Source organism: Mustela nigripes, chromosome 5 (assembly GCF_022355385.1).
Source record: "Mustela nigripes isolate SB6536 chromosome 5, MUSNIG.SB6536, whole genome shotgun sequence".
In the NCBI taxonomy this organism is placed as follows: domain Eukaryota; kingdom Metazoa; phylum Chordata; class Mammalia; order Carnivora; family Mustelidae; genus Mustela; species Mustela nigripes.
The window spans coordinates 50410081-50432531 of record NC_081561.1 but is presented as its reverse complement, the minus strand read 5'-3'; the positions used below and the strand labels follow the sequence as shown (position 1 = coordinate 50432531).

General features: G+C 45.8%; 1 protein-coding gene across 1 annotated transcript in view; it reads left to right on the top strand.

Moving 5' to 3' along the window:
* The first annotated feature begins 962 nt into the window (after positions 1–962).
* LRRC1 (leucine rich repeat containing 1) overlaps positions 963–22451 on the top strand; it is a 135805-nt gene continuing 114316 nt past the window's right edge. The window contains exon 1 of the mRNA XM_059401545.1: positions 963–2067. Coding sequence (XP_059257528.1) covers positions 1909–2067 — 159 coding nt within the window. The 5' untranslated portion in view covers positions 963–1908. The remainder of the gene's footprint in view (positions 2068–22451) is intronic.

The window sequence follows — 22451 nt, the reverse complement described above, 5'->3', positions numbered from 1 at the left end:
TCTCTTAGTCAGGAACCACAGTTTTCCGCTAACAGTGGCTTCTGGAATGTGAGAATGACGGAAGAGTAAGTAGCTAAGGTCCAAAGTTGAGGTGGCCTTCCTTCCCTGAGAATGTAGAAATCACACCAGGACAACCAAAAAAGAGAGTGGAGTGGGTTTGGCAATGGACTTTAGGGACTGACCAGAATTAGAAAGTTAAGATGATAATTCTGGGCTCAAAAACAAAAGTGGTACTCAGATCCATCCTCACTGATTGGGGAGAAAGGAGTTCTCCTCCTAGAGTTGAAATGAAGTGTCCTCCTCCTTGCTAACCCCATGGGAAACTGTTCTGCACGCAGCTGGAACCGGAAGTCTATGTAGACGTGTATGCCCTGTATAAACTAGACCAAAAATTCCCTTGGTGACTGATTATGCTCAGCTTCCAGTCTTCTGCAGGAAACTGGATTGGATGACCCCAGCTTTTAGCTGTGGCAACTTCGGGGTGGGAGAGCCCCGTTGTGTCTGGCAGAGGTCACAGACAGGATCTTGAAGGGAAGTGTGAGGACTGGGGGCAGCTAGGAGGGGAGTCAGAGTAGGACCCAAAAGACAATCCATCGATGTGATTGACTTTGATCTGGTCGACAGTCCTTTGTAAAGGAGCCAGTTGGTTTTCTGGAAATAGGGAGAAGAGGTGTTCTGGGTTCTGGTCCTAGTCCGTGGGAATGAATCAGGGGCGACGGAATAAATGGTCGCTTATTATCCAGTAGTGAGCCTCCTGAGTCCTCCCCAGCTACTCCTCTCTTGGGCTACCATCAACACTGGGTGTTGGTGCAGAAACGCATGATCTGGTTGGAGGACGCTCCCTGCCCCCAGCCAATCTGCCCCACCTCCCCTCACTCCTCCCACCTCACTAGCCCAAAATAGTTGCCAGGGGCCAGTCAACATCTGGCCAGGTTAGAACCGGCTCAGGAACTCACCTTTACGACCTCGTTTTTGCATTTGGACTCCTGATGGGGTGCACCCACGCCAATGAGAATCTTACAGATTCTAACTCCTATGCTTTTGGTGGTATGGGGAGAGGGACTTCCTCTGACTCAGTGTATAAACAATGATTCCTGAAGAGGTGCGCCCAGGTTTCACAGCCTGCAGGCGGTGCCCGCGGACCAGAGGGCACGGTCGCGGCCCCGACGCGGAGCGGGGCTGAGGGCAGCCGGCTCACTTCTGAGGCTGCTGGTGGCCAGGGTACCTCAAAACCACACCGAATCTCGTAGCTTCGGGCGCCCAGGACGCGCAAGGTACGCTTCGGGGGCGGTCCTGCCTGACCCCGGAAGAGAAAGTTGTTTTGGGGAAGGGGAGCGAGGAACCGAGAGCGAGTTAAGTAACTAAAAATCAAAGTTGTTCTGCTCCCCTCACGCCATCTCTCCTCTGCTTCATCTTTATCTCAAGCTCCATTGGAGTCAGCCTTCCTCGGAGGGCTGAGCGCTCCTCGAGTCCCAGCCTGAGTAGGGGTATATACCGTGCACCCGGCCCACAGGTTTCGACCCTCTCGGGCTCTGGGTCTCCAGGAAAACCCGGAGCGGAGCATCCCCCGGGCCGGGAAACGCCCTCGCGCGCGCCCACTGGCACGCATGCTCAGTCGCGCGGCAGCCGCGAGTAGGAAGCTCCGCGAGGCAGTAGCGGCAGCGGCGGCGCGACTGGAGAGTGGGAGGAGACGCGCCCGCTGGCGGGCGGGGGCGCTGGGACGCGGCTGGGGCTCCCGCCCGAGGTTCCTGGGAGTGTTTGGGACCGCGAACCCCGGCGCGAGGAGCTAGCGAGCACGGGAGCCAACGAGTGCGGAGTGGACAGCGGGCGGAGCGGAGCCGCGGGACGGAGCGGGCTCAGAGCCCGAGTCTCCGCGACTCGGCTCGGGACCCGGCGGCGGGGGCGGCGATGTTCCACTGCATCCCCCTGTGGCGGTGCAACCGTCATGTGGAGACCATCGACAGGCGCCACTGCTCGCTGGTCTATGTCCCCGAGGAGATCTACCGCTACGCCCGCAGCCTGGAGGAGCTGCTGCTGGACGCCAACCAGCTCCGCGAGCTGCCAGAGGTGAGTGTCCGGCCTCACCTGCGCGCAGTCTTCGGGAGAACACCGACGAGCCTGGCCAGCCCTCTCCCCCTCTTTCCCTCTCCTCCCCACTCTACCCTCCTCCCACCTCCAGATCCGGGCCGCAGGTCCCACAGAACCACCACTACCTATATTCACCTGCTTCTTCCTCCCTTACTTCTCCCCACCCCCACCGTCTGCATTAAAAGTTCCTTGTCGTTTTGTACAAAGTGAGCGACTTGCTGTTTTCCCAGTAGTCACTGGAGCTTGTGCGACTAGGGAAACGTTCTGGTATGGTAAGTAGTTTAGATATACGTCAAAGTACTAACCGCTGGTCCCGATACCCGGGCAGGTGAGGAGCCAGGTGGCTCCTGCTGTTCCCGGGTGAAAGGACAGAGCGTGGCATCCACTCCCTGGGCAGTTTTCCCTGCGCTGCATTCCCCGATCACTGGATCACTGGCCAGGGAGCGCTTACCCGTTGGCTCCGACAGGTCCGGTGGAGGTGGGCAGCCCTCAGGAGAGTCGCACTATCTCGGCATCTTCCGAGGAATGTGCCCTGGGCCTTATCGCTGGTGGGCAGTGCTTGAAAGTGCTGTAGTTTGGCTGGCCGGTCTTGGCTCCGGGACCGGTCGAGAATTGGGGGTGGGTAGGAGGAGATCGGGTAGGAGGAGAGCTATGCCTTGGGAGCTGTGGGCAGGTGCCCGCTGCTGGGCCCCTGCCTGCGTGGACCTGTTGCGTGGAAGGGAGCCGCTGTGAATGTCAGCAGAGGCTGTGCCTGACGGGCCAGTCTTGCAGCCGCCTCTCCCGAAGCGGGTACCTTCAGCCTGCTGACTTACGTCCTTGCAGTGATGCGTTACCTCTTCGGAGTTGTTTACGTAAATCAATCAGTCGGCTGAGGCCGAACTTGTTAAGGGACAGATGCTGATTGAGCTTTAATGGAGGGTCTGCGACTGCGAACTTTTAACCTTCGAACTTGCGCCGGGAATTTAACTTGAGTAAAGCTCCGAAGAGGAAGGTATCGCAAATCCAAGGGTGTGCAGGAAGTCGGCGTGCAGTAATCCAAAGGTGTGCAGGAAGTAGGGAGACTAGACTGCTGGGAGTCAGGGGGAGGACCTGAGGCCTGGAGTTGGAACACAGATATCTTTCTTGTCCTTTAGTGATCATGAGGCCGAGGCACTGTCACAGAAACACTCGCTAGTCAAATGATCTGGCTTGTTAAAATGACCTGATACCTTCTTCGGCCCTGCCAGAGTGTTTTAAAAAGGAGAACAATGTGCTTTTTCTTAATATTTCAAGTATTATTCTTGGATTAACTTTTCCTTGGTTCATGTGGAATTGGATGGTTTGCTCTGTGTAATCATGCAGATTATCCTCACTAGGATCTTTTGCAAAGCCGCCCCCACCCCCCCCTGTTCCAGCTTTATTTAGCTTAGAAGCTGAAAAGCCATCCAGTTCCCTCGGGCATTTATTATTTTGCAGGCATTTCCAAAAACATGGCTTTGTCTGGCCTTTAACTTCCTTAAATTTGACTTGAAAGTCATAAGCTCACTTGCTGCCTTAAGTTGTAAATAAGTTTTAGGCATTCCTATTGCCAGAGATACAGACTATATTATTTAATACTTTTCAGTGTGTCAGAATGAAGTTATTAAAAGATTGAGTGAAAAGCTATTTAACTAGAAATGTTTTGGTGTTCCTTGTGGTATTTTTGTTTGTTTGTTTGTTTTAGTAGAATTGGAAGATTTCCTTTGACTGGGTTGGCTTTTCACTCTCTTCTGCAAAGTTTGTGGGTTTTCCTGTAATGTTGGGGAATTCAGCTTCGTAAGGGGAAATTATGGGTTTTGAAAGTGTTAGGTATCCTTACTGATCCTAACTGGAAACTTCTCAGAAGCTCAAAATAGTCTTATAGCACTCTATAGATACAGCAAATAAACATGCTTTTCAGAGACTAAAGGTGGTCTTGCTTATGGGTAATTACTGCTCTTAGAGCTCTGAAATTAGTTTTATGGTTTCTAGGTTGTTGAAAACCTGTTTCTTCATGACTTATTGTGTCTGGGTGCCTGGATTTGTATAAACCAGACAGGAACAACCACCTTGAAAGCTCAGATATTTCATTCAAAGGTACAGTCTGTCCTTGGGCTGTTATTTCACCTCTGAGATCTGTAGTGCTCATTAGCACTGCTTGCTGCTGTCCCTGCCCTCTCCTCCAACCCCTTTCTCTTTACCTGCCCCTTCACCAGGGGGCCTCTTTTTGCTGACAGACCCACAAGGTCCTTGTGGTGGTCATGCTGGCTATCTGTTCTTTTCCCTGTAATTTATTTGGAAGCACAGACAAGGGAGAAGACTGCACCCCCTACTCCAACAGCAAAGATACCCACACTATCCAGGCTTCAGAATGATGAAAAGGTTTGTAACCTCTGACTTGATCCGACTTCCTTGTTTTGCAAATTGAAACTCAGACCTGAAGTGACTTTTTCAAGGCTGTCCAGCTGGATAGTTGTCGTTCCCCTCTCCACGCACCCCCTCCCCCCCCCGTTTTACACCTTTGGACACCTAGGAGGAACCTGGCGTATTCAGTTTCTCACATCCATTAAAACCTCAGTTATTTGACCCCTCCTGTTTTTCTTACATCATTAAGCCTGGCCTCTGCCAAACAGTTATTGACCTTTCATCATTTGTCGTTGGTGGGAATATAGAGATTAAAGAAGGTATGATTCTTAGGAGTTAGTCACAGCTTTGTGGGGAGACAGATGTGGTGAGTGTGGAGTGGAGGGGGCATCGCAGTTCGCTTGATGGTTACTTACCTAACCTAACCTTTTGCTGAATCTGCATCCCCATCCTCAACAGACTGACTACCTTGTGATAGCCTCTCAGTGCTGCTCTTCTGCAGGGAGGGCTTGGGAGATTAGCCTGACCCCAGATAGGTGATGGTCAGGATGGATGTTCCCATCCATCATCTCCTTCCCACTTCCTCCCAGCTAGATATCTGTGGCATGTGTGTTAACAGAGACAGTCTCTAAACTCCTTGAGATGCTAGTGTGTTTTTGCTCATCCTTAGGCGTGAGCACAGAGCCTGCCTGGCACCCAGTACGTCCTGCTCAGTAAACAGCTTTTATCTGTTGAATGAATTTAGACAAGTCAGATACAAATCTTCCTCCTTTGGTTCTTTCTTTTCCCTTGAGCATATCACTGCTCTGACATCTATCCTTTTCTAATATAGTCTGAGAACATTCAAGTTGGGAGTGATTTTTTTCCAGGGCTGTCTAGCTGGTTAAACACACAATCTCTGGCTGCTTCAAGCTGGAAAGCACTCCAGAAGTTAAAGGTCATGGATGTGGCGGAGCTGATTTGTCTTCTACAAGGTCCTCCGCCCCACTGTGTACCTCCTCAGTGTTTCTGACACCATCAGTTTTCCCTTCAAGGTGCATGGATTGTTGAATACCTTGGCATATGTGTGTTTTACTGTGCTCTCTCTGACTCCAATACAGAGCCTTGTCTAATGGGCAGCAAATATTTTGAATGAATGCTGTTGAGCCCAGGCAGCTTATAAAACTGAGCTTCATCTTGTTACCTGCTCTTTTTTTTTTTTTTAAAGATTTTATTTATTTATTTGACAGAGAGAGATCACAAGTAGGCGCAGAGAGACAGGCAGAGAGGGGGGAAGCAGGCTCCCCGCTGAGCAGAGAGCCCACTGTGGGGCTCGATCCCAGGACCCTGAGATCATGACCTGAGCCAAAGGCAGAGGCTTAACCCACTGAGCCACCCAGGTGCCTCTGTTACCTGCTCTTAATTAGAGTTCAGTTGGTCTTTTGATGATGGCCAGATGACATTATCTCAAATATCTACTCCCTCCCATTATTCTTTCTCATATCCTGCTTAATTTTTTCCCCAGCCCTTAGAGCACTATTACTACCTAACTCTAGACTCTATGCTTGCTTAGTTGTTCTTTGTCTCCCCAACGAGAACGTCAGCTCCATGAGGACAGGGATGTTTTTGTTCATGGCTGAACCTTGGACAGAATCGGGTATATAGTGGGCACTCACATGCTTGTTGCATGGATGAGTCTTCCCATGTGATGTCATGGGTAGTCTCCCCCTATTTCTCAGCCATTGTGTTCCCTTCCCTAGAGTCTCACAGCTCCTGTACACGCATCTATTGAAAATAGTCATGGCATAAAGTCATTCTGAATTCAGTAGTCTTGTCTTACCAGTCTTCTCCATTTCTTCTATGCCAGGCACATTTGTCTTCTGTTTTTGAAATAATTTTTATACATTGTAAACATAATTTCTCACTATGACTTCAACATCTCCAACTGTGATCTCCAAGTGGAATAAGTCCCCTTTGTCTTAAATTTACCATGTTTCAATTTAGGTCTGTCTCCTGCAGTTCAATTTCTGATGGGTGGGACAGCCATTCTTCCTAGCCAACAAGTCTGTGGACCAAGGCTCTTTGGGCTTGTCTTGAAGGAGCAGAGACCAGGGGTGCTAGAATAAGATAGCTTAAATGCTGCTCCATCACTTGGACTCTTTCTTCAGGACTAGGTTTCCTCACTTACCATTTTAGTACCTGCTTTTTTAGGGTTATTTTGGGGACTAAAGAGAATGCATTCAGAGCACTTAACAGTCAAATATAAGATGTCTGTCTTTGTAGATAATATGGCAAGACCCTTTTTTAAAAAATAAAACAATGTGGGGCGCCTGGGTGGCTCAGTGGGTTAAAGCCTCTGCCTTCAGCTCGGGTCATGATCTTAGGGTCCTGGGATCGAGCCCCGCATCGGGCTCTCTGCTCAGCAGGGAGCTTGCTTCCTCCTCTCTCTCTGCCTGCCTCTCTGCCTACTTGTGATCTCTCTCTCTGTCAAATAAATAAATAAAAAATATTTTTAAAAAAACACACAAAAAAACAATGTTTCTTAACCTGGAATTGGAAAACATTTTCCTGGGAGTTTGTAAAGGATTTTTTTTTTTTAAACCAGAATTAAAACTTTAATGTTCTCTTCAAAGATAATTTAAAAAAAACCATAGATTCCATATGTCTAGATTAAGTCACAAATGAGTAGAGCCATAAGGTCTTTAGTAGTGTCATAATCTGTGCTTGATTGAGCACTCCCTTAATTGTTTCTAGCCATAGGGGGAAAAGAACAGACGTGGGCTTATTGTAGAAATCATGTGCTTGTGTCAGGTGATCGCTGGAAGTTCCATGAACAAAGGTTTCATGGCTGTTTGTTAGAGAGGAGTGATGGGTAGCTGAAGGGGTCACAGAGCCCATGGTGGTGCAGGCTGACATGAACCTGCTCCGAGGTATTGCTGTACTGTTGTACGCAGCCATGTGAGGACTGCAGAATTGCATCATTGTCATCTGTCATGTTAGATTAATGTTGAGCTCTTTCTGGTTGGTTTTTGTCAGATTTTTACCTTGATTCACCTTCTAGTTTTGTTAGAGCTAAAGCATAGGGAGGACATACCTAGTTTTAAGTTTAGACATACTTAAATAACATTATCATAAACATAACTTAAGTCAAAGCTTAAGAAGAAGGGAGCCCAAGAGAGGGCTTCCCCCTAAAAGTGATGATCCACACATTTGTCAAGATAAGAAAGCTGTTTTCATTTCTCAGACACCTTGTTATACAGTTTAGTTCTTAATTGTTTGTGATTCTCTCTCTCTTTTTGTAAATAAAAGATTTTATTTATTTGACAGAACGAGCACGCAGGCAGGAGAGCACAAGCAGGGGGTAGGGCAGAGGGAGTGGGAGAGGGAGAAGTGGACTCCCTGCTGAGCAGGAAGCCTTGGGTGGGGGGGTGCTCTATCCCAGGATCCTGCGATTATAACCTGAACTGAAGGCAGACCCTTAAGCGCTTAACAGACTTGAGCCATCCAGGAGCCCAATTGTTTGTGATTCTCTTCTGTGTTTGTTTAACTCGTTTAACTCCCCTTCTACCTCTCGCCTACCTGCCCTCAATTCACCCCCGCCCCCTTTTGTAGGTAAGGACACTGAGACCTAGAGAAGTTGTAATTTGCCTTGGGTAAGTGGAGGGTAGACTTTTTCTGATTAAGAGACATTGAGTGAGTACCTGGTACCTATTAAGTAGAATAACATCAGTTACTGAGATTTCACTGAGCTCCAGACATTAGCTACGTAAGTTATTTCTCTTAAATTGAGTAACAACACACTTTAGCCATTATAATTTCAGATTTTTTGCAAAGCTTTTTTTTTTTTTCCAGTTTTTTTTTTTGCAAAGGCAGGAATTGAGACTTATTTAAGAAAATTATTTAAGAATCTTGTTTGGGGAAGTTGGTCAAGGTCAGGTCTGGAGCTGACATTGGACTCCCAACTCTGTGAGCATTTACCATCTGGGAGCCCACTGGGAGCAAGGAGGCCTGGCACTGTGTGTCGAAGCTTAGGAGTGAGCCTGTACGGAAAGCTCTTGGCAACCTCGAGGAGTCTCACACTCTCTGAGGAGCTGAACGAAGGCTTTAGAGGTGGTGACATCCACGCTAGACTGGAAGGAAGAAAAAAGCCCGTCAGCTGTTGAGAAACCCCAGTCCTTTCCAGATGGCTAGAATGGGTGACACCTGAGTGGAAAGGAGTGGCTGGAGAGGAGCCTGGGGCCAGATCATGACAGGCTTTTGACAGTTTTGCGAAGGAGGTGTACCCTATCCTGTAGGTAGAGGAGGCCCATGGTCAGTGTGTAAGCAGAGATGCTGTACAGTTAGAGCTTTGTTTAGATAATTCCAGGGCAGAGTACAGAGTCAGGGAGACTAGTCAGGAGCCTGTTGTGCCAGAAAAATGATACGGCACCTGTGGGGATGAACAGGGGAGACGGCTTTGTTCACGATATTCACACTGGGCATTTCCTGCTCTTGTGTCCAATGTTCTTCCCACAGTGCTGCCTTCTAACAGTGTACTGAGTGGGGTACTTCATACTTTGTGAAACGCTAAGTAAGAAACATTTACCTCCACGTTTTTCTCAATTGTAGCGTGTGTCTGCATTCAGTTTGCAAATTACTTGCTAAGACATGGCAAGCATTGTATGTAGGCATTGGCTCAGGGGAAAGAAGAACAGCCAGATGTGCTCTGAATGGCAAGAGATTGTTATTTTTGGGTTTCAGATAAATGTGGTCATCGAGTTTATAAAAATGAACCCGCAGTAATGCTGGCAAGCCTGTGGGTTCCATTTTTCTGAGTAATATGAAGGCGTACAATGTGTGTTCTGTACCATGAATGTTAGTTTCATCATCTTCTGATGCTCTGAAAGACTAATACTTAGAGAATTATTATTATTTTTGAGTTACTTGGAAGTTACATGTCTTTTTTTTTTTAATGGCTCAAATCTTTGAGGAGAAGTAAAACTATTTAATAAAACTTTTCTGGAATTGAATTGATAAAGTTGAGGCACACGGGTAAAATAGCAAAACAAGCTTGTTTCCACAGTTCCTCCTCCCCTCTTGCAGTGAAAAAGGGGGAACCTTGAACCTTCCTCCCAGCTTCCTAGTGTAGAATTTGTAATTTCTATACCATAATAAATAGGGTACTTGGGATTTTCTTAAAAAGGACTCTGTACCACCGACTTGACATTCAGGGGATAAAGCATAGTTGATATTTATACAGGAGGTTCAGAAATAGTAAGGTAAACATTTTTTAGCAATGATGACAAAAATCTCAACCATGATCTTGCTGTGCCATGGAACAAACAGGCATTAGATTCTTTTAGGTGAGGATCTAGTGACTGCTACAGGCTTTTGTCTTTGTTCACAGACGTCTTGGGAAAGTTTGCTTATTTTAGGACTCTACCCAGAACATAGGGCTAGAAATGTTTTCCTCTACTTCATCTGATAGTTATGAGGGATGATGAGATCATGGGCCAGATCTTCGTAAATGCATAGGAGAAACCTCTGGTTGTCCATTTACTTTCTCTTAGGTATTATTTAGTGGACAGGAATGGTAATTTACTATTGCATGTGGTATTTTGGAAGATCTAATGGTGTGTATGTGCGGCTAGTGTAAAATACTTTGAACTCTTAGAAGATGAAATGTTTAAAAAAAAAGAAAAAATATTTTTTTGCTCATTATTATTTTGAAGAGTTTTCTTATCTAGGCTGTAACTCTAGAGTCTAGAGAATTTGACACAGTTGGAAGAAATTTGGTATTTCAGTTTCCAAGAACCACAACGAATGGATTTGTCATGTAGTGGGTGGAAGGAGGTGTTACACCTAATTACAGCATGTTCCAGACTGATTCCTGGGTAGCGTGGCCAGATGAAGAGGACTGTGTCTGCCCTGGCCACTCTAGTCACCTTTCTTTCCACAATCTACACCCGCTTCTTGGGAAATCATCAGGAGGGGCTGTCGGCTGACTTGTGGTAGAAACTAGGAGCTCAAATCGGATGAGCATGTGCAAAGGCCAGAAAGTGGCTTCTAAACTGCTTAGTATGTGATGTGGGCACCAACTGCTTCACTTGATTTGGCAGATGCTGAGACCTCAGAGCTCATGCTGTTAGTGCAACTGGCCTGACTTTGGACCATGACGTGGCTTTGTTTTTATCTCATTAAAGGAGTAATATGGGTTGGATGCTTAAAAGAATTCAAAGAGAAAAAAGTGTATTTCCCTTGCTTTCTTTGAAGTGATGCCAGCCATTAGCAATTTTAGAATGTATTCTTACAGATCTTTTCTCTTCATATACCACCATATGTTTATTATTGTTATAATGAAGAACTCTTACTATATAAGTTGCTTTGCTGCCTGCTTTTTTACTTAAAGCTGTCTTGGACATATTCTCTATCAGTATGCTAGATGTATTTTAGCACTGATACTGGTGCTGTAGTATATTGGATATACCACAGTATATCACTGTTGGATATACCACAGTTGACTGGTTTAACTTTTCTCCTATTGCTGGACATTTAAATTGTTTCTAATTTTTTGCAGTGATGAACCATGCTGGATTAAATACTCTGGTATATATTACTTTGTACTGCTGTAAATGTTTCTTTAATAGTGGATTTTCTAGGAGCCTGGAGACTGGTTCTGTCATCTCTGCTTCCTTTATTTTTCGCTGTGACTCTTTACCTATAGGCTGGAAAAGCTCTCAGATGGGCTTTAGACAGTTAATCAGATATGTGTTCCAGGGATTTGAAAGACTGGCAGCTAAGTCTTTCCTTCAGATAGTTAACACTCTTTAGTTGGGGAGAAAAGTTTGGGATCATGGAATTCCTAATGTGGCTCAGAGTCACATGGATCAGTAAACCAAGAGTTGCTGTGGCCCCTTGCAGAAGGCTCACTGGGGCCCCTTGCAGAAGGCTCACTGGGGCATCAGGAAAGCAAGACTCTGGTTTTCACTGAAGGTAGGTTCAGATGGGCTGGGAAAGCTGGGCAGGTATTGCAGACAGGGAGCTTTTGTGAGGCGACACCAAATTGTGCCGTGGAGCAGAGACCCTCACTCTGGGTTGCCTTTGTTCTGTTTCTGGAGCAGGGGCCAAGATGATACAAAGCATGTTGGGGGACAGGAAGCATGGGTGCTGACTTGATGTGCTGACTGTGTGGATCAGCCTCTCCCAGAGGCTCAAAATTTTTCAGCCATTTCTCCTTCAAATCCTTTCTCAGTACTTAGCTGAGGGAGTGATCTTTCTAAAACAAAAATGTGACAAATGACTTCCTGCTGCAGTGGCTTCTCACACCTTCGGGATACAACCTGGCAATGTTTTGTTCTCTTATCTCCCATCTCTTTCCAGCATGAGCTCTCCAGCTTGTGTTTCAGCAAGAGTTAGCTGCCCTTGGTTACCAACATATCATGTCATGCTTCTGAGTCTTCATTTTTTATTACTCTGTGTACCGGGAGTTACTCTTTCTCTACTTCTTTTGCGTGGCTCATTGCTCTTCATCCTGTGGGATACAGTTAGGGAGGTAACATTCCTCTAGGAAGCCTTCCCTTCCCTCCTCTCTGGTCTCTGGGGACACCTGTGTCATTATTCATACCTCTTTGTAATTATTTCTGCCTCCCATCAAAGTGAGTTTCTTAAAGCTACACACTTTTTCTTCTTTGCACTCCTGCTACCTAACTGGGTGGTTGGCACAGAGCAGACATTTAATACATATTTGATTAGCATTCTTGGGGAAGTTTTCAGCCCTGTTGGGGAGTGGAATTAGAAGTGGCTTTGGATGAGACCTGTAGGTGAAAGCTTAATGATTATTACAAAAAGAGCTGGGCTTTCTGTAGTCTTTGCGTGGATGTTAGCATCATGATGGAGTGAGATCCGCATGGTCCTGATAGACCTGATTTTTTTCCCTTGTTCAATGGCCCTAGCTTTGTGACCTTGGGCAAATCATCTAATCTTCTGAGCCTGGGTTTCCTTATCTGAGTGATGAAGGGATGGTGTCAGTGATGTTTAGGGTCCCTTTGAGGTCTAAGTTTGTGAAATTGTATGACTTGATGCTAATTTTATGAAATTTTATGACTTCATGCCATAGTGCTAACCTTAGGAGAGTGATCCCACAGTTGCGCACATACTCTGTGAGGTTGCCTAATGGGGTTTAGTAGAACCACAAGTCTAAGCTTAATAATTATAATCAAGGATTTGATGATAAGGAGAAGCTGTTCCAAATACCCGCCTGTGGTCCGCTGTTGATTTCCAGAACCAGTTAAGGGAAAAAGATCAGCAGACTTTTCTCTGGTTAAAACACAGCCCTAAAAAACAAAAACAACAACAACAAAAACCAACACAGCTTTCGATAGCCATACCCCCTTCAACATTACCCCACCCCTGACATGCCCACACTCTCCCCCATACTCACAGCCCCCCCAGACCCACACCCTCTCCACAGACTCACCCCCCCACAGACTAACACCCCCTCACACCTTCTCCACAGACCCATGCTCTCCCACATACCCACACCCTCCCACATACCCACATGCCCTCACAGGTACCCCGCCCCCGCAGACCCACAGCCCCTGCACATAGGTACATGCCCATCCTATAGACCCATACTCCCCCCAACTTCCCCCACATGCTCTCACCTCCCTATCCCCACACACCAACAGCTTTTGAACACTGAGATGTTCCTCCATGTCAGTTGCATTTCCCCAGCTTTTAGAAGTGAAGTAAAATGGGCAAAAGGCTGGGACTTTTTTGTCTATTTTTTATTATTATAATTATTTTTTTGATGTGGTTAGATACTTAATTTATCAGATATTTACTTAATATTTATTTTATTTTATTTTTTCAGTGTTCCAAGATTCATTGTTTATGCACCACACCCAGTGCTCCATGCAATACATGCCCTCCTTAATACCCACCACCAGGCTCACCCATCCCCCCACCCCACCCCCTCCGAAACCCTCAGTTTGTTTCTCAGAGTCCACAGTCTCTCACACTTCATCTCCCCTTCCAATTTACCCCAATTCACTTTTCCTTTCCTTCTCCTAATGTCCTCCGTGTTACTCCTTATGCTCCACAAATAAGTGAAACCATATGACAATTGACTTTCTCTGCTTATTTCACTCAGCATAATCTCCTCCAGTCCCATCCGTGTTGATACAAAAGTTGGCTATTCATCCTTTCTGATAGCTGTGTAATATTCCATTGTATATATGGACTATATCTTCTTTATCCATTCATCTGTTGAAGGGCATCTTTGGCTTCCTAGGCAGCTCCATTCAGGAATGGGCACTGGGGTGCATCTCTGCTGAATTCTGACACAGCCTCCCTTCTTCCGCTATCCATGGCCCAGATTTACTGAGTGTTGGTTGTGCTTTGGGCATTGTTCTATCTAGAAAAATAGGTATCTTGCCTTATTCTTATAAGCTTCCATTCCCGGTAAGGGAGACAGCCAGTAAGTGGAAAAGTAAATAAGAATTTCAGATAAGGATAAAAACTGTAAAGAAAACCGAATAGGGAGCTGGAGGTAGGTAGGCAGCAATAGGAGGGAGGAGGTCTTTCTAAAGAGGTGACGTTTGTGTCGCTCAGTGAGGCAGCTGTGAATTTGCCAGAGGTCCTTGCATAGACTTGTGGAGGAGCTTGGCCATTTTATGGGCAGCAAGAGGGCCAGTGAGGCTGCAACACAGTATGACAAGTAGTAGGAAATCAAGGTGAACATGTTAGTGGGGTTCATGTATGTCAGGGCTCTGAGACCCTGTTGAGGAGTTCAGATGATGATGATGATGATGATGATGATTTTTGTCAGTTGAAGTATGGCACATCATAAAGCCATAGGATAGCTGACTTAGGCTATAGAAATATCCTTCTGTCTGCTGGTTAGAGACTGCAGGGAGGAAGAGTTCAGAGAAGTGGGGACACTGGGAGAGGAGGCTTTTTAATGAAAGGTTCTAGAGGACAGCTGACGGTGACTTGGATCAGGGTGGTAGCATGAGTAATGAGCTATATCTTGGGGGTCAAGTCAAGAAGATCTGCTGCTGTATTGGACTCAGGGTTTGGTTTTGTCACCTGGGGGGTGGCAGAGCCATTTACTGAGTTAGAGAGGACTGGGAATGGGAATATAGCAGCATGGGAACTAGGAACTGGTAAGTACTTCAGTTGGGACACGTCAGGAGTTTTTATGAGACCTAGAACTTAGGAGAGGAAGTCTGGGTAATGATAATTATAATAGAGATAGCAAACTTTTTTTTTTTTTTTTTTTGAGCAGTGTGCCTTGAATTGTTCTAAATAACTTCCTCTGATTAACTCATTTAATTCTCATAACAAACATTACTTCATTTTACATAAATAGCATTATTTTGCTGTTGAGGACACTGGGACACAGATGAATTAGCTTGTTGAGGTCACACAGCCAGTAAGCAGCAGAGCGTGGGGTTAAGCAGATGCAGTCTGGTTCAAGAGCCATTACTCCTAACCACTATGTCTTCCTTCCTTAAGGTTAAGTATGGGTGACCATGTCATCTGCATGAAGAGCCACCTGATGGGCCAGGAGTTGTGTCTGTTCTGTGAAAGGGAACAGAGAGATACCCCTGATGCCTGAGTTATTTTTGCCTCGTTAAGAAAAAGAGAGCTGAGCTGAAATATCATTTTAAGAATCAGGTCACCAAAAATTAATATGCTCACTCAAGCATAATCTTTAAAAGAAGATCAGTGGCCCTCATTCTTTGGTGCTGGATTTCTCTCCTTCAGCAAGTAACTTATAGCTGCAGCCTTACAAACTCCTGAAGGAAAAGCACATCCATTTGGAAAACCTGTGGGTCTCACTGAACATAATGAACACTGGTTGTATCACATGGCAGCACCCTCACTAATTCTGGTCCTAATTATTCAGCTGTTATGCACTTGGTCTCTGTTTTCAAAGCATGATCTCAAATATTTGATTCGCTTATGAGGCAGTTCTTGGCCTTGACTCTAAAGGTTATTATCATCAAGAGGTTCTAATGTGCCTTTTGGCACTGCATATATTCCAGTACTGTTGGAAATGGATGCCGTTGAGATGAAGTTAACAGAAAATATGTGCTTTACAATAGACCTGCCTTGGTGCATGGCATGTTACAATTATTTACATACCTTGTTCTTGGTAACTTCATTCTAGAATGGCAAGAAGAGGTTTTTACGTATGCCTTGCATCTCTGCTGAGTGATTCACTGAGTTCTGTTGAGGCCAGGAGAAGAAAGAAGCTAATCCTATACCAAGTCTTCACCCTAACCCATCCCTGCCTCTCCTTAGTATCTAACCACTGAAAAAGAAAATCTGTATAATCTATATTATATAGAAAGATTATAGATCAAATTATATATTTAATCTATAACCTATATATGTAAAATCTGTAGTCTCTATATAAATATATAATCTGTGATATATATTTGAAATCTATAATATATATGTATAAAATTATATATGTATTTTTTGTAGGGTAAATGAAGTCGAGGGTTATTGCTGCTGAGGTGTAGTTTCTATAGCCTTTTTAAAATGTATGTATCTTAGTGTTTTATTGCAAGGTTCAGATGTAGATCCCAAGTAAATCTGGCTCAAGAGGAGCGTCAGGGATCTTCTGTGGTTTCAGTTCCCTGGTGGTTTTTCCTGACAGAGGGTCTGTCCTGGAGAAATAGAGGAGTGTATCTGGAATACTCTTGGCTGCAAATAAGAAGCTTTGCAACCTAAAATGCCTTCAGTAGGCCTGTCGCCACCTCACCTATAAGCAAGCTCGGAGGAAGGTGCTGGTGGGGTTGCTTTAGCGGGGTGGTGGCATGGGGCACTGGTGTGCCTTCGGTGGGACCAACTGAGCCTCTATCCTGCCACAGCCCCTCATAGAGTGGCATCTCCAGGAGGGTCATCAATGGAGTCATGGGGCCTCCCCTTGTCTGTTGTTGTTTGTTTTTCCGCTCTAAGTGGGACTTAGGTAGGCAAGGATGGGCATAAGAGGTTTGGGGCTGGATGTGGGGTGTAGTGCCTGCCGCTGGAGGAAGGCAGGCGAGACAGACTGTATGAGCCTGGCTGACTGTTGCAGATACCCTCGTTTCCCGCCAGTGAGTAGTGGATCGTTGTTATGTCTCTCTCTGGTTTAACCCATGTCTTCTGCCAAAAACACAAGGACCATCTGTTCAGGAAAGGTCTCTAGTAGGAGAGATTTCTGTTTCAAAGTATTCTTGAAAAAAAGAAAAAAAAAAGCTCATACTTGTAGACATTTTTTCCCTAGATTTTATTCTCACTATGTGTGAAATTTCATGAGAGGAAAACAGAAGTAAATAGGATATTATAAAGGTTAAATTACCAAATACAAAGATTAAATTACCAAATTATTTTCTAAATTGTTAAATTCTAATGTATGTTTTAAGTACTTTCTGGTACTTTCTCTTATACATTTTAAGTGTTAAATTTCTGTGACTGCACGGTCTCAGGTTTTCCCGATCTCTGTGCCTTTGTCAGTGCTCTGCTCGGAATGCTCTTCTTCAGTGCTGATGCCACCACCTCCATGAAGTCTACCCAGCTCTACAGTCACATCTGCGTCTCCATGCTCCCCTGACCCTTTCTCAGTTCACTTCTCTCAGACTGTTTGTCAGGACTGGGCTTTGTTGTGCAACTGTATATTCCCCTCACCTTGTCATCAGGGACTGATTTTATGTGTCTCTGTCCCAGACATTTGGGAATTCAGTGCCTTATTCAAAAGAAATGCTCCAAAAATGTCTGTTGCATTGAAAAAAAAATGTTGTATTTTTTGTTGTTGTTGTTGTTTTTATGGTGTAGTTTAGGTACATAAATCCTCAGGCATTTCTTATGTGTCTGACTGCTTCCTTCTAGTGCCTCTGTGTAGTGAGTTCTGAGGGGCTGACGGTGCCAGCGCCACAGCCTCGTCTGGGTTGGTCCGAGCCCAGCGTCTCCTGAGGATCTCTGGGCAGCCCCAGACTGCCTCTCGGGCCAGCGAACCCATCCTCTGGCTGTCCACCTGAGAGTGAGGTGGTGGTGTGGGCTGAGTCAGCACGTCCTGTTGGCAGAGGGTCAACAGTAGCACAGAGAGATAACACATCATTAGTCATGTTGACAGAAGGAAGGTCCTCTCCCCCTTGCCTCTGAGTGGAGGTGTTAATGAGGAGCAAAATGGCCAAGAGGCAGGAAGTGTTTCTGAAGCTGTGGGCTGGGCTGCCCACACCCTGCACACACGGGATAACCTGCCCTCGCCTTGGGAGAGTGGAATGAAGCCTCAGCTGCAGTTTTGGGAAAGTGAGAGTAGCAGCTCTACACTGACTGCCCACAGTTTTCCAGCTGCACTTGCAGGCACTTACACAGAATTTGTTCCGTCTTTAGGTTCAGCCTTATGTGGGGGACTTTTATTTTTTATTTTTTATTTTTAAAGATTTCATTTATTTATCAGAGAGGGGCGGGGGAGAGAGAGAGCACAGGCAGACAGAATGGCAGGCAGAGGCAGAGGGAGAAGCAGGCTCCCTGCTGAGCAAGGAGCCCGATGTGGGACTCGATCCAAAGACGCTGGGATCATGACCTGAGCCGAAGGCAGCCGCTTAACCAACTGAGCCACCCAGGCGTCCCTGTGGGGGACTTTTAAAAGGTCCATTTTACAGGTGAGAAAACCGAGTCAATGCCCAGGCCTAATGTCACTCATGTGGGAAATAACCTGATTGGGGTTAAACCCAGGTCTGCGAGACTCCAAAGGCTGATGTTCTTTGTGAGATGTTACTTTGGCAGATCTGGTCAGGTAGTGGCCTTGAGATCTTCACGCAGCCGGCGTGGCACTGCCCACTGCGTTGTTAGGCTCCGGGGAGGCAAAAGTGAATGCCAGTCTCTGTTTGGTGTTGGGTTTTAGTGATGGCATCCAAGCAGATGGTGATGAAGGCCCAGTTTTAGAGCTGGTGGCTAAAGGTTCCTGGTGGTGGAGGGCTGGAGAGACAACACAGCCAAGTGCTGTGGGAAGTGCATGAGAAAGAGTGTCAGAGGGCAGGCAGCAGCCCCATCATGGCTGGCTCTGAATGCCAGGTGAGGGAGCTTGGCTGTTGTTTTGTTGTCACCAGAGTTTAAGCCCAGGGGTGTCTTGTCAGACTTGAAGCAGATTGTGGATGGCTTTGAGGGGAACAAGACTGGAGATTGGGAGAATACTTTGGAGGCAAATAGGCGACTTGGTGACTGACCACATTGGAAATGGAGAGTCTGGTGGTTGCAGGGGTCAAGTATAATAGGGTAACAGTTGAGTTTTCAGCTTCAGTGACTGTGTACCTCTTACTGGATTTGAGGAATGAGGGAAAGGAAGCATGTTGATAAATGAGAGAGTGAGTCTGGTGGTTTTTTTCCTCAGGGAAAGATGAGATAGGGCAGTGGCTAGGTGAGAGGTGGGGATTAAGCAGGGGGTGCCTGTGGGTGCTGGAAAGGGAGCTAATGAGCATTCCCTGGATTGGTGAGAATTTCTGGTGGTGCCAGCAGCCTTCATGATTTGTGTGTTTTTTGTTTTTTGTTTTCCTTCTAGCGTGCTCAACCATACCATTCCAGGATCAGAAAGGTAGATTGTTAGGTGGCAGGATAGGAGGGAATGAGGCCACTGATGTTTCTGATGGAAAAGATATTTGTGATGCTGCATAAGCAGAGAAAGAAGGGAATTTTTAAGCAAGAGGCTGATGGTCAGGAGAAAATAATGGAAATGAAGCCATGGGAGAGGTCATGGCCAGATCCGAAATACTGGAGTTGAATGTAGGGGAAAGGAAGCACCTCTGGGTGAGGTCAGGATTCCAGGGCGGGGACCCAGGAGAGGATGGTAATGTGCAGTGGGTGTGGAAGTCAGCGGGAGCTGCTAGGCTTGCTTGTTGGATGGGTCACCTCCATTAGGAGCCATGAGGCCAGACACCTGTGGCAGACTCCTTTGGACAGTGTAGTCTCAGGAGGTCTAGCTGCAGACAGAGCTGTAGCAGAAGAGAGAACGTGCGGCATATGAGGAGAGCCATTATCACTGTGGCCCAGGCTCAGCCTCAGCCCAGCCCTGTCACATGGGGATGCAGGCCTGTTGCGTATATGTGTGCGTGTGTGTGTGTGTGTGTGCGCAAGTGCACGCACATGTGCTGCTTCACTCAGTGCTTGCTTGCTATTTGTTTTTTGTTTTTGCCCTGAAAATCAGAATTTTTATGTGAGGTCTCCCAGTTTTTAGGTGGTGACATCTTATTCAACAGTTTTAAACATTCACTGTTTATCAGATGTACAGACTGGACTTGGGCTGTTTGTGCCCTCTGCTGTACAAACCCCTTGACATTCCTAGGACTGTGGCGGGAAGGAGGTGGGTGGGAGGTGTTTGTGAACTGAATCCCAGAGTCTAGGTAAATGCCTTACCTTCCTTTTTTCATTCCGTTTGTAGGATGGAGGTCTGAAAGATAAAGAACTAACTAGCTAATTAGTTTTTCAGTAGGAGCTAATAGGCAGTGATGGTAATCTGAAGCCTATGGCTCAAGTGAACTACAGATCGTGATAAAAAATCAGCTAGCTTCTTCCAAAAGTCCTGCATCCTTTATTCTGTTCACTATTCTTGAACTCCTTTCTTTCTTTTTAAAGATTCTTTCTTTTTTTAAAGATTTTATTTATTTATTTGACAGAGATCACAAGTAGGCAGAGAGGCAGGTGCTGGCGGGGTTGTTGGGGGGGGGGTGCCGGCTCCCTGCTGAGCAGAGAGCCCAATACCAGGGGTTTAATCCCAGCATCCTGAGATCATGACCAGAGCCATAGGCAGAGGCTTTAAACCACTGAGCCACCCAGGTGCCCTGAACTCCTTTCTTTCTTGATTCATACCTTCTCTTTTGCTTGTTCATGGCATTTTCTTTCCTGCCCTTTTTTTTTTTTTTTAAGATTTTATTTATTCATTTGACACAGAGAGAGAGATCACAAGCAGGCAGAGAGGCAGGCAGAGAGAGAAGGTGAAACAGGCTCCCCGCTGAGCAGAGAGCCTGATGTGGGGCTCGATCCCAGGACCCTGAGATCATGACCCGAGCTGAATGAAGGCAGAGGCTTTACCCACTGAGCCACCCAGGTGTCCTTCTTTCCTGCCCTTTTTTCTCTCATTTCTTCTTTCTGTATTTACTTCTCTATCTCCTCTTCAGTTTTTTACAGGGTTCAGGCCAAGTTAGTTGTTTAAAGTAATGGGTAGTTTTTGTTTTGTTTTATTTTGCTATTGATTCAGTAAAATTTTATATTTTCTTAATTTTTAAAATTTGTGAATTAATGAGTTGTGACTATAGACAGTGAAACTTAGGTATTTCACATCCAAATGCATGTTTTGCCCTTCAAATTAATCACTTCGTGGGTTTTACTCAAATTTCAAAGCACTGTTTGTCTGCAGACCACCTACATGTAACTTCAGCCATCACCTGTGTTTGCGGATCTTTGTCCCTTTGATGGTGCGGTTAGTGTTGGGACAGGGTAAGAACTGGGTTCTTGAATAAGAATAAGGTTATGGATTGGCCTGGGCAAGATCATAGCTCTGTGTGAAAGGGAAGTGTGACCGTGAAGTAAGTCTACTGTGTTGGCTGTGCTGCTCAGCTGTGTGTCCCTGGGGGTGGGGGTGAGAGGTGCACAGATGTGCCTTTCAGCCCAGCTTTAAAGACTTTGCTTCTAGATACATTGTATCTGTTAAATGGCTTAACAGTTAAAATTTCACATTTCCAAAGACATTTAGTTAGTCTTTTGGAGATGAATGTACAATTTCTCTTGGCCTTCGAAATACTAAAATAGCCCTTGGGACCTGCATTATTGTCACTGTGGACCTGCTGAACTCTGGAAACTCTAGGTTAAGAACCACTGGGGAATGGGTTTCCTAAGTGATGATTTTTTTTTAAAAATTTTATTTTTAAGTAATTTTTAAGATTTTATTTTTTATTTTTTTTAAAGATTTTATTTATTTATTTGTCAGAGAGAGTGAGCGAGAGCAAGCACAGGCAGACAGAGTGGCAGGCAGAGTCAGAGGGAGAAGCAGGCTCTCTGCGGAGCAAGGAGCCCGATGTGGGACTCGATCCCATGACGCTGGGATGATGACCTGAGCCGAAGGCAGCTGCTTAACCAACTGAGCCACCCAGGCGTCCCTTAAGATTTTATTTTTAAGTAATCTTTATACCCAATGTGGGGCTCGAATTTGCAACCTTGAAGTCAGGAGTTGCATGCCCTACTGACTGAGCCAGCCTAAGTGATGATTTTAAAGAGTGCAAACACACACATACACACAGCCTGTTGCTAAACTTCACTATCTGTTAAAGAACCAGGTTGCTTCTCACTGGCAAATCGCTTGCGGGGGCCCCACAGTGGCTCATTTAGAGTTGGTTCTTTATCAGAAGCAGCTAGGAGTTGTTTTTTTATTTTATTTTTAAAATATTTTATTTATTTATATGACAGAGAGAGAGAGACACAACAAGAAGGAACTTCTGTTGGTGGGTGGGAGCTGGAGAAGCAGGCTTCCCGCTGAGCAGAAAGCCCCATTTGGGGCTTGATCCCAGCACCCTGGGATCATGACCTGAGCCGAAGGCAGAGGCTTAACAACTGAGCCATCCAGGTGCCCCCAGGAGTTGTTTTAAAACATGGATGCTAGGGCTCTATCTCCAGAGATTTGGATTTATTACATCAGTGTGGGACCCCAGGAATCTGTAATGTTTGCAGGTGACCCAGGTGAATGATGTTGGGTGATCCTGTGTCCACAGAATGAGAAACGCTGGTGTAGTGGGCTTGGAGACTCAAGAGACTTAGTGTTACGTGATTTTGGAAAGATGGCAAAGTTACTTAACATCCGTGAGCCTCGGTTTTGTCATTGTTTGAGAATGAGAATGGTGATAGTACGAAGGGAGGGCATTATGAGGAGTGCACTTACAATACACAAAGCGCCCAGCTCTGTTGGGTATAAACCGTGTTAATTACCTGTTGTTGGAAATAAAGGATCCCTATCCCTACTCTGAAGTTGGCATATTTGTCAGTGGGAGTATATAACTAACCCC